This window comes from Euprymna scolopes, chromosome 25 (assembly GCF_053919585.1).
Source record: "Euprymna scolopes isolate OS-2025 chromosome 25, ASM5391958v1, whole genome shotgun sequence".
Lineage (NCBI taxonomy): Eukaryota > Metazoa > Mollusca > Cephalopoda > Sepiida > Sepiolidae > Euprymna > Euprymna scolopes.
Window position 1 is genome coordinate 31118751 of NC_136506.1, and position 13248 is coordinate 31131998.

At 34.9% G+C, this 13248-nt stretch overlaps 1 protein-coding gene across 1 annotated transcript in view; it reads left to right on the forward strand.

The window, feature by feature from the left end:
• Window positions 1-13248, forward strand: part of LOC145247310 (methionine--tRNA ligase, mitochondrial-like) — a 101817-nt gene that overhangs the window by 18277 nt on the left and 70292 nt on the right. The window contains exon 5 of the mRNA XM_080108938.1: window positions 2048-2176. Within this exon, the coding sequence (XP_079965064.1) occupies window positions 2048-2176 (129 nt within the window). The remainder of the gene's footprint in view (window positions 1-2047; window positions 2177-13248) is intronic.

Consider the following 13248-nt stretch of genomic DNA (forward strand, 5'->3'; position numbering starts at 1 on the left):
CAAATCCACCAGTGAAAACGTTTCACTAATTTAACTTCGCCCATTCAATCTATCTACCAAGGTAGAGATGGTTTGATTGTATTACATTATCACATTAGCATTTCGAGGTATGGTGTAAGCGTGTCTGCATGTTTTCTTCTTATTATTATTTTCTTTTAATATTTTGTCTTGATTATTGAATTTTAACACTCAATAAATGACATGCATATAATATTTTGTGTTGTTCTGTTATTCATTGCCTGTTATTTCGTCAACTGTGAATCTTATAAGGAAATTCCATGACGGAAGTACTGTCCAAAACCTGGATGTGCTACTGGGTTGTGATAATTTTACAGCCGGCACGTACATAATTTTTTTTTTTTAATTTTATGATACGTTTTTGGGGTAAATTCCCTTTTTGGATTTTTCAACCGGGACGTATCGTCACAATATATATATATACATATATATACTTATTTCTTTATTTATTTTGAGTTTTAGGTCTGTATAAAGGATTTTTCTACTTCCTTGGGAGTTAGTCTCAAAGACAAGTAAGGTTTTGAAAAGGCAATAAAAATGCCTGAGTAACCCCATTGGCATTTCTCGGTAGGGGTGCTTAAAGCAATTAGCAATAAACTAACCCCTTTTCAGACATAAGGTAAAGCCTAACAGACCATATCTCAGTATGACAGCATGATCCGAACTCTGACAGAATGATTGCTGAGGACAAATACTCAATTATTAATTCCAATGATGATGTGTTACACAGATAGGAAAAATATTCATTTTAATGGTGAAGAGTTATCCGAGACAAGTTTCGGGCACTTCTTCCATCCTTGACCACTGTTATTAAAAACTAGATGCGTTGGACAGGTCATCTTGTCCAGCTTGATGACTATCAACTCCCAAAACAGTTGTTTTTATGGTGAACTCCTTCTTGGCATGATCAGGGAGCTGCCTTTCTCAGATGATGCAGCTATTGTTGGCCAATACGATGAGGGACTGCAGAGCTTAATGGATAGGTTTTGAAATCCATGCAACATGTTTAACATGTCCATAAGCCAAACAACGATACAGGTTTTGGGCGAAGCAACACCGGCACTGCCTACTATATATGAATGAGGTGAACCTGGAAGTTGTGAATCAATTTCTGTATCTGGATTCAACAATAACAGACATCCTCTCACTAGAAAACGAAATGAACAAGAGGATTGGAAAAGCCACAACAACTATACCAAAGCTAACCAAACGTGTCTGGGGAAAAAAGTACCTGACTATCAAAACTAAAATCCAGGTGTATTAAGCATGTGTCATCGGCACCTTGCTATACGGCAGCAAATCTTAAGCGACGTATGCTCATTCAGAAAACGAAGTTCCATGTTATCCACATGAGATATGTGCACAGTTCTTGGTGTCACCTGACAAGACAAGATCACAAATAATAACATGCTAGCCAAAGCAGGCATACCCTCTGTGTATACCCTCCTCCATCAACGACATTTGCGATGGGTAGACTATGTCTTCAGAATGGAAGACACGCACTCCCATTTTACAAATATATTTTAATAACTACAATTGGTTCTAATTTAGAATTCAACCTAATTAAAACAAAATATAGAAAAATGTTTGATGTACATACCCGTCACAGAATGAAGATATGATATTCCAACAGTCAAGTAAATTAATCAGGTAGTTTTTTTTTTTAACTAAGAAGATAAAATTTTATAAGTAAACAAAAAGAGACTGTCTCGCCTCGCCATCTTAAAAATAAAACAAGGCAGATAAGTCCATTATAAGTCTAACTTGTGAGATCAACCTTGTAATGCTAACGATTTCACATTAATTGCTTTAAATCATGTAAAAATGACTACTTGGATGTTTGGAAAAGGACGTTTTCGTTCCATGACAATTTTATCTTTTTTAAATAAAGTTGAATCCTAAATAAGAACCTCATGTTTAATTTTCATGTATTTAATTTATATGAATCGTGATATTATGTATTTACAATCGCAGTCATTTTGGATAAACTAGAAATCAACATCTAATTCCTCTGGTTTTAATTTTTTAGAAACAGCTGTCGAGAAATGGCTTCATTTACAAGGACTTTTATAAAGGCTGGTATTCCTCATCTGATGAAACGTTCATTGTTGAAAATAACGTGAAAGAAGTTCGGGACAAAACAGGGAAATTAACGCAGGTCGGTCTCTTTTCTTTTCTTTTTTTAACTCTTATTCAATTCCATCAAATTGTTTCAACTTAAAATTCTTTTTCTATACACATACATTGTGAATTACAAGCTCACTAGGTATCTCCTAACGAATGTGCAAAAATCGGCACAGAATCGTTGACATCAGCAATTTGTGTTAACTCTACAAAGCTTTCAATAAGTATGGAACAGCAGAAGCGACATAATAGTTTTTTAAAACGTTTCTGAATTTTTGAGATGAGGATTCGTTATATGTATTATTATTCACCGGACTACTGTTCTCATCTTGAGTGTGACTTTCGCATGAATAATAAATACATACAAATGATTTTTTATTATACACAAGTTGGCATATGGCCTTCATTTAGAACTTGATCTTAAAATTATTTTTTAATTACTGGCATTATCCTCTCAACCCCCCTCTCTCTCTCTCTCTCTCTCTCTATCTCTCTCTCTCTCTCTCTCTCTCTCTATATATATATATATATATATATATATATATATATAATGTATTAGTGGCCTGGCAAGGTCACAGGGGAGAAAACCAAGAAAAAATCCCTAAGCAAAATGCACTCCAAACCAAACTCCACATTTAACTTGGTATTTAAAAAAAAACAAAAAAGTTCAACAGGCATCTCCTGTCGTTACGATAATCATCTTTCATCCTTGTAACTTCCTTACATTGTGACTTCACACCTTGTATGGAGTGATTTCAATATGAATAGCAATTGAAAATAAATGCTCTTTTACGTTTCTGAATTTTTGAGATGAGGATTCGTTATATGTATAATTATTCATCGGACTACTGTTCTCATCTTGAGTGTGACTTTCGCATGAATAATAAATACATACAAATGCTTTTTTATTATACACAGTTATACTAAGTTGGCATATGGCCTTCATTTAGAACTTAATCTTATAATTATTTTTATTATTATTCATTGGATTACTGTTCTCATCTTGAGTGTGATTTTCACAACATTTTGGTCGATATAACCTCCGACCTTCTTCAGGTGTATCTTGTCGAACTTGGGAATGTTTCTGTCGAACTCGGGAATTTGGATGGAATTTCGAGCAGAACCCTTTATTTACTTCATGGGGGTAGCATGCTCTTGTTACGATATGCAGATTACACATTCATACTCTGGCTCCATCAGGAAGATGTTCAAACGTTACTAGACCACGTGAACTCTATCCATCCAACTATACAGTTCACGATGGAAAAATAAAATAAAAATAAATTATCGTTCCTAGATGTGCTGATAACTCGCACAGGTTAGGGTTTATGTCATCTGTATACTGAAAACCAACTTTCATTGGACAGTACCTAAACTTCAACTCCCACCATCCATATAATGTAAAGAAAGGAATCGTCTGTTGCTACAACACCGAGCAAAAGCAATGTGTAGTAACATCAGTGCATATCAAAAGGAGATGGACAGTTTAAGAGAAAACCTCCACCGAAACAACTATCCAGAGAGCATGACATCAGCTCCAAGAAATCTGGACTAGACACAAAATGACACCACTCAGAAACTCACCACAGTTTGTATACCATACATGAAGGGTTTGTCTGAAAAACTTCAACAAATATGTAATCCATATGACATCAGGACAGTATTCAAGTGTGATTCAACTCTCCTTGTGAGAGTCAAACCCCCTACAGAAAAAAAATCCTGACTAATAACTGTGTATATGAAATCCCATGTAAATGTGGAAAACTATACAGAAGTGAAATGTGTCGTCCGTTGAAAGTACGGTTAGAAGAACATCGAAAAGCCGTAGTACGTGGAGAGACTGAAAAGTCAGGTATAGCTGACCATATCTGGAAGGAAAAGGGAAACCATCTACCATTATGGGATGAAGTAAAAATTATAGACAGAAAAACGGTGGAGAGTAAAACGACTGAAAGAAGCAGCACATATGCTGGGGAATAACCAACTGCTAAGTAGACCTAGTATAGAATTCAATACGATATGGGAACCAGTAATTATAAACAATAGATAATATACAAGTAATAAGTAAAAGCATTAATATATACAAGTAATAAGTAAAAACATTAATATATACAAGTAATAAGTATAGAGATAGATATACATTAATATATAATAATGATTAGTAATAAATAGTGATATTTACAACTAGAAATAAAAATAGGTTTAAGGCTCTTAAAATTCGTACTAGAATTGTCCAGAAAGACCTGTGGAACAGTGGTTAGAGTACTGGGAAAAATCAATTGTACAAGTGATATTTTCCTGAAGGTTGAAGGTTCAATCCTCAGTGTGGGCGACCGAAATACATTTGTGAATTATTTAGGACCTCTATCCAGTCATGGTTGATGGAACAAGAGCACGCTGCCCTCGTGAAGTAAATAAAGGGTTCTGTTCGAAATTCCGTCCAAATTCCCGAGTTCGATAGAAACATTCCTTAGTTCGACAAGATACCCCTGAAGAAAGTCGGAGGTTATGTCAACCGAAACGTTGCGAAAATCACACTCAAGATGAGAACAGTAGTCCGATGAATAATAATACAGTTTTTTAAAAGATGTTTTATTTTTTCAAACCCAGAATGAAAACTTTTGTGTAAACAACAAAAGACATTGGTGGATCCTTCTACCGCTCTAGAAGATATCTCACTACTGATGCAATTCTCTATCTGTATAAAAGCCAAGTACGTCCTACGATGGAGTACTGTTGCCACATCTGGGCAGGAACTGCTTGATGCTTCCTATCCTACCTTGACAGAGTTAAAAAATAAACTTCATAACCAGAGTAGGGGATGCCCTTTTCTCTTCCTTGCAACCTCTTTCTCACAAGAAGAGACATTGCAAGCTCATCCCTGCTCTATTGTTATTTTCATGGCTCCAATCTATGATCTGTCCTTGCTAAATTTTCACCAAAAACACTCATCTATTTGCAACCACTATCCACATTCATCCGTGCCTAAACCGGAATGTGGATTCCACAAACAAAGCTTCTTTCCTAGAATTGCACGCCTGTGGAACTCTGTTTCATTTGCCTTCTTTCCAGCTGACTGGTCGTCTTCAAGTCTAATGTAAACAAGTTCTTGATGAGCCGTTCCCCTTAAGTAATCCAATTTACCAAATTTCCACTACTAATGATTACTATGATACTGTCCCATTGACTACCATAGATGCATTAATCCTTATCCTCTTAATTTAAATACTAAAAAAATGCATGAATTTATTGTTGCTGTTTTTTAAAAATAAAGCATCGTAGATTTTTTTTTTTTTAACAATTAATTTATACAATATTTCTCATATATTTCAAATTAATAAAAACAATCCATTTTTGGGACTATTTTACCATATTTATCCAAAATTTTCTGCTTGTGTCTATTTAGCAGTTTTGTATGGTGTTAAACTCAAATTTGAATATGTTAAGGCCTTGGGGACTTTTGGGGCTAAATGGGGGTGAGAGGAGCAAATGATGGACTTAGTCATTTCTTTTATGCCTCGTTAACTGTGCACTCACGGGGGACCATGCATGCTGCACTTGTTTTTGAATAAAATAACATATTTAAAAAAAAAATAAATCTGTCGACTATGTCTTAACAAGCTCCATTTTTTTTTTTTTTTTTTAAGGAAAGCATCATAAATTTTAACAATTATATTTTTTTAAATTAATCCCTGCAATCCATCTAAATGAAATCAATATAAATCGAAGAAAAATTCATTTTGAATCTCTAATAAGAATAAATGATAAATAATCTCTATTACTATATGAAAGCCACTGTGTGAGTATGAGTGTGTGTGTGTGTGAGTGTGTGAGTTCCTTCCTCATAGGTTCCAAAATGGCTGAGCTTATCTTTTGCAAATTTCATACAAAGCTAATTTATATGTCTGGCAGTGTTCTTAGATATGCTTTGTACAGAAATTCATCTGATAAGTATCAAAACTTGAAAAAATCCAATCTTATAGATAAAAAAAAAAGAATAATTTTTACAGAGGAATATTTAACATCACACCAGCCAAGGGAGATAATAAAATTTCAACAAATCATTTCTTTTTAAAAAGAATAGTTCATTATAATCTGGAGATATAGCTTAGAGGTTGAGCATTTCACTACAGATCGGGTGTATCTCATTTTATTTTAATTTTTTACTTATTATTGAGTTCAATTTACGATAAAAGAAGAGGTACAATTTAAAATTGCAGCAAATCATTTCTTGGTTTGCATATTTTAAAACTAAACATTAATCAAAAGTGACTTTTCCAAGGCATTCATCATCAAGCCCAAATATCAGTTAATGTGATATTGTAAACAAACACAGACAGAATTTGATGAATGACATTATCATTATCATTTTTTAATTTTTTTTGTGAATTAGTCCATCAGTCAAATTATTCCTCGAAATATATAATAATCAATAGATTCTATATTAATACATATGCGATCTGCATAAATTAAGATATGTTTAAGCGTATTGTATGACCGGGCAACACTGGGCTGCCAGTTAGTATAAGACTACGTTTCATTGTACATACATTTAAAAGTGGTTAAGTAAATTAACTAACATTAAGAATGTCTTAGAATTGAATTGAAATGGCTAACATGTAAATTTTAATAATTGGGATCGTAGCAGAAGACGAAGATTGGCGAACATTTCAAGTGACACCGGTTGTTCGACCTTGACATTGGCGTTGGTTGTTTGTAAACACGTCAAATGGCAGACATGGTCGAATGTTCACGAGCAAGATTTTTAAAAATATATTTACAAAACTTTTTAAGATTTGTAGAGGACTAGGATGTATAAATCCTAATCCCGTTACAAAAGAAAATAATGAAACGAATGGAATGAAGGAAACAAAAACTCAATTGCTGGATAAGATAAACGTGTGATTTTTTTACTGTTGAAAGAATGAATGTTTTAGATATAACACGTGTTCATGTCCGCGCGGGTGTAACCATCGTTTGTTGCGGGACTGGTGGTGTAGAAAGAAAAAGAAATGTGTGTTCATCTCACGTTCGGGTCACTATCGTTTGTTCGCGCGTGGGAAGAGAAGTGAGTAATGTAGTGGAAATGGGAATGATAGTCCAGCGTGAAGACAAAGAAAAGGATAGAAGGTTGACATCAGTAAAGTTATGCACCATGTTAGCAGTCAGCTACGCGAAGGTATTCTCAGAGACAAGTTGTATATATATAGAGAGAGAAAGAGTGAGAATGTCAATCCAGTTCATGGAGAGAGAAAGCATATAAAGTGTTCGTACTGTCTGTTAGCTTTTTGTCCCACATTGTAGCAAGTGGCGTGAGGCACGTGCATGCATGCGCCTGCCAAAAAGGCACGCTGTCAGTCCGTAGACCGCCCAGCTCGAAAGCTGGTCCAAAAAAGCCTGGAAACAGCTTGTCTCTTGCTTTTATAGATGTTTCCCGTGGTCTTTTGCGCATGTGTGGATTTCCTTTGAAAGGGGAAGTGACGTTGCCCATGTGTGCGTACGTGTGCACGTATATGTGAAGTATATGTGTGTACGTTAGCGTGTGTGTGTGCATACATGTGAATGTGAGTGTATGTACACGAACGTGAATATATGTACGTGTGTGGACGTGCGCGCGTATGTTTGTGTGCACGTATGTATATGACAAGTAATATAGCTTGAGATGTGAACGCATGTTTTTGTGTGAGACTAGAAAAGGTTCGCGCAGATTTAAAAGAAAAAAAATATATTTACAAAACATCTTTTTAATATTAAATATTTACAAAACTTTTAAGGATTAAAAAAAAACTTATTTCTATTTGCACAAAACTTTTTAATGTAAGTAACAAAACGAACGTATTTGAACAAAAAATATATTTAAATAAATGGGTGTCTTTCTGAGTGCTTTTTTTTTTTTAAATATATTTACAGAACTTTTTAATAAAACTAATTATGATAAAAATAAAGAAATAACAAGAATGAGCTATATCAATCACAAAACATTAAAAACCGATATTTTAACTAAGAATTTCAGATGCTGATCTTTTCTCTCTATTAAAAAAATACATATTTTTAAAAACTTTTAAATAAAATTATTTAAAACAAACTTTTTAATGGCAGAAACAAATATAAAATAACTGACTTGTTCGGATTTTTGCGAATGTTTTGCAGGTTTTTGCGACCTAGGTGTGTGTGTGTGTGTGTTACAATTCAATATTTATTGAAAGTGTGATGTATGTTAGTGAAGGAAAAATCCTTCTAGACTGAGACAATTTTTATGCAAAATAAAATCACAAGTATAAGCAACAAGTATAAACAATCGAAATTTAAAAATATATTATTTTATTCACATATCTTTTTATAACTTTTATTTTTATAAAGATGAAATGTAGAATCACAAGATACAAACCTTTTATAACTTTTATTTTTATTTTAAAAAAAACTTGCTATTTGCTTACTTCTTCACGAGGGCAAATTAAATACAAATAAGTTTTAGCATCCGAAATTCTCAGTTTTGTAATTGATAAAGCTCATTCTTTTTATTTATTTATTTATTTATTTTTATTATTATTTTTATTAGTTTTATTAAAAATGTTCTGTAAATATATTGAAAAAAAAAAAAACGTATTCAGAAAGACACCCATTTTAAATATATTTTGTTTAAATACGTTTGTTGTCTTACATTAAAAAATTTTGTGTAAATAGAAAAAAAATTTGAAGTTTTGTAAATATTTAATATTAAAAAAAAATGTTTTGTAAATAGTTATTTTAATTGTAAAACTGTATTCTAAATATAGCTCACATTATCCGTGCTTAAAAAAAAAAATCAAACATATGTTCCAAAATTCATAATGATCAGTTAATTAGGTTTAGAAGTAACTCCTTAAAAAATATTTATTTATAAAAATATAAACTAAGTAGCTAAGTAGTCAAGGGTGATTCGCTTTTTAATGAATGAGATGTAAGGGAAGGTGCCACTCTTTTCCCAGGATTACTCCACTTGATCCTCTTATAATACTGAGTATTTAGCAAGTACAAAATAGACTTCGTGGCTTAGTGGGGAATGCCCTTTTCTCTTTCCTGCAACCTTTCTCCCACAGAAGAGACGTTGCAAGCCTGTCTTTGTTTTATCGTTATTTCCATGGCAAGTGCTCATCTGAGCTCTAACCTCTGGTCACCAATCTTTTACAAAAAAACACCCGTCTAGCTGAAACCACTGTCAGTAATTTTCCCCACTCTTTATCTGTGCCTAAATCAAAACGTAGATTCCATGAACAAAGCTTCTTTCTTAGAAGTGCACGCCTGTGGAACTCTCTTCCGTTTGCCTATTTCCCACCTGACTACAACTTGGATGTCTTCAAGACCAACATAAACAAATTCCTGATGAATCGCCCCCTTAAGTAAGACACTTTATCAGATCTCCAATACTAACAATTACTACAATACTATCCCATTGATTACTGTACACGCAATAACCCTTATCTCCGAGTGGCTTCTGGGCCTTGATAAGTGGTGACCCCCCCCCCCCATGTAAAAAAAAAAAAATTAGGAATCAAGTACCATTTTTTTAATGTCTTTGATATGACTCATCCGAGGATTGAACTCCAGTCTACTGGCCCAAACGCACTTACCATTATGTCAAATGGGCCAGATAACCAACTGGTTGACTTAAAAAATAGCATTTGATGTTCCCTTACTAAACACTCAGTATTATAAGGAAAGGATCAAGGGCAAGTGGAATAATCTTGGGAACTGAGTGGCACCCTCTCCTACATCGTGTAGCAGCTAAGGGAGTCTTTGGCTCGCCCTTAAGTATAGTTTGTAGCCTATAAACATATACCCATACATAACTGACCTTACATATGTAAAGGTATAAGTTTTCAGATTTAACTTAACAGGTGCACATTATATATCTGTTAACCTCTGCTTTTAACAGCTGAATATGCATATGAGCAAACATAGTTGCTACCAAAATAACCAAGAAAGGTAAGAGTGTAAAGTTTCCCCTTCCATAGACTAAGGACAAATTAACTTGAGTGTAGACTCAGAACAGATACTACATTCTGATCTTAGCCCTAAGGCCAGAAAAAAAAATAGTGAATTATTGGCATTGATTTTCAAAAAGTGGAATTTCAGTTTGTGAAGTCATCATCGACATCATATCATATGAATCCGAAGATTCACCAATATTTTTTCTAATCAGAATTCTTTCTAGAAAAACATGAGGTAGTTACGGAAGAGACCATGTGAAAGTGACCAGCATCCTAAGTACATCATCAACGCTCTGATCCCCATCTGGCAACGATTGAAATGGATGGCTCTCGTCATGGGGAAGCTCCATGTTTTGACAAGCTTCTGGGTTTGACCTTTACTCCTGATCTGAAATGGAACACATACATCAGGTCTGTTGCCAAGGATGCTGGGAAAATGGTGGGATCCTTCTACCGCTCTAGAAGATATCTCACTACTAATGCAATTCTCTACGTGTATAAATGCCAAGTACGTCCAAGGATGGAGTACTGCTGCCACATCTGGGCAGGAGCTGCTAAAAGAAGCCTATCCTGCCTTGAATGAGTACAAAATAGACTCCGTGGCTTAGTGAGGAAAAGTGGATTTTTGTGGAATGAACAGTATTCGAATTTGGGACACTCCGGTCATCAGTCCGTGTCGTTAACCATCGTCATCCCCCATTTTATGAAGTAACATGGTGTCTTTAGAAAGTGATTTAGACTAAAGGAAAGGAAATGTTTCTTAACTTTTCAATATTTTTGTGCTTTATTTATTTTTATTTTTTTGATGGGCGGAAACTATTTAAATTTTTAATTCACTAAAATATACTTTGTTTAAGTAAAAACAACAAATACATTTATTAATTCAGACAAAGAATATTAAAGAACACTTTTATTACTCTTTAGTCCTTACTGCTGGATGTAATATTATCCACCACCAACCCAGGTTATTATCTTGCTAGTTGATTAGACATTAGCTGCGTGCTAAATTGCTTTTAATAAAAAAAAAATAAATAAAAAAAATCAAGAGATCTAATCGCATTCAATCTTGTTGAACCGTCCTCTTAAATAATAAAATTCTAACCAGTTTCAACCATCATTATCAATCATCACAAGGTTTTCTCACCAGCTGTAAACATGTTAGCATGTTTTGTTGACACACTTAAATACTGGACGTGCAGTGCTTGGCAAACGGAGGAGGGGGAGCTAAGAGAACTGAAAATATCTCCGGCCAGAGTCAGACCACCCAAGAGATATTCTCTTTATTTAAAGAAAATAAAACCCTCATTGAGTAGAAAGAGTCCCGATGGGAATCAGGTTTGTTAGAAGGAACAATTCCTAGGGTCATCTATAGAAATGGAGACTGGTAGATGTTATCTTTGGTGGATGTCACCAGCAACCACTGAACAATGACTACTAATAAAAAACCAAAACCAGTCTAGGATGGGAAGATTTCAGGAGATGGAAAGTGGGTGAGGCAGTCAGAGCCAAGTACCCTAAAGGAAGAGGGGAAGTGGGAGTTGAACATTTGAAGCGGGCAGTCGGTTTTCAGGAGAGCTACGAAGCAGTTGAGCCAGTTTGCCTCTCCGGGCTCGATAGCTTTGTTTGATTAGTCTTATATGCTTTGATCTGGTCAGACAAGAATCTGATGGTGCAAGTCTGTCATTTAACTAAGTAGATGGGTACCATTAATAAATCCTCAAAATTAATAAACATCTATTATGTGTTTATAAGCTGGTTTTGCTTGGTATGAGGACTTCATTGCAGTGTTATATCCATCCATAGCCTTGAGCACCTGGAGGGGCCACAACTTTGTAGATGCTTTTGTTGTAAGGAGTTCTTTTTTGGGGGTGAGGGTGCTGGCCCCACGCCCAACCTTCCCAGGAGGTACATACCACGCCTAGCTTTCCAACGTTATTGTGCCGTACGGTGTTATATAGTCGGTCTATTTAATGTATTTGTTGCACTTCTATCAAATGCATGTGAAATTATATACACGCTGTTATTCTTTAGTTGTAGGTTGTGTAATCAAACAGACAACTTAAGTCAACAATACAAATTTATTTATAATTCAACTGATTGCATATGACAAGAGAGAGATTGGTTGGTATGTAGGTTTAGTGCCGGGCTGGGTAGTGGTAGAAATGTTATTCACTGCTCGAGTCGCTGCTCTTTCTCTGACTGACTTGTGTCTTTGTTTTCTTATGTTTTGTATTGACATCAAATTATATTCCTTCATCAGAATGTTTCATTGTGCCCTTTGGAATGTGCCTGTCTTTGGTCGATATTCCACCTCAGCTTAAAATATGTGTTGTGACATTGTTTCTGTTTTTTAAAGTCATTTTCTAAGACCCCCTCTTCAATCGGAATATCAATTGATTTTTTTTTTGTTTTAATTGAATTGTGTCCGCAATCAGAATTAACATCTGACTTTGCCCAGATCCTGAATTTGCGTGTGTGTGTGTATGTGCAATACATCCAATGTTTTCCTGGTGTTGCCGGTCTCCTGTCCAACAGCAACACTGACTAGATAGATCGACAAACCATTTTAGCCCAACACAATGAGGTAGATGATCAAATATGGTGCATGTTCACACCAGCCAGCTGTCACGCATTAACTCGAGTGGTCTTTGGGCCTTGATAAATAGTGACACCCCAGTAAAAAACAAAAATTCAGAATTTAATAAAAAAAAAACCCAGAAAATATAACTAATCTGTGTGCTAATTTGATTTCAGACAAGTCGTGCATATAACAAGAAGACAAAAAATGTAGGTTTGCTTTAAGAGTTTAACATTTTAATTTGTTGTTTGAGTTTTTCTCGTTTGCTCTTCAGATTTGTTTACTTTAACAGCTTAACGCGTCTACTTTAAAAGAGCCCGAGTGCATTCGGCCTTCGCTCTCCACTCTTCCCTAAATGTGATTGCCGGTTAACGATGTAAAATGGAGGCAGGAAAAATGGCCTATTTAGTCGGCAACGACGGCTGGTCGTCACCCAGAGATAAGGATCAGAAAACAAAACGTCTGATGATATCTCAAGAGCAGTTCCTTCCTGCAACTTTCTGCATAATTCTCTTATTTCAACCTGAAATGTCACTGCCACTTGAAGACAGAGAGAGA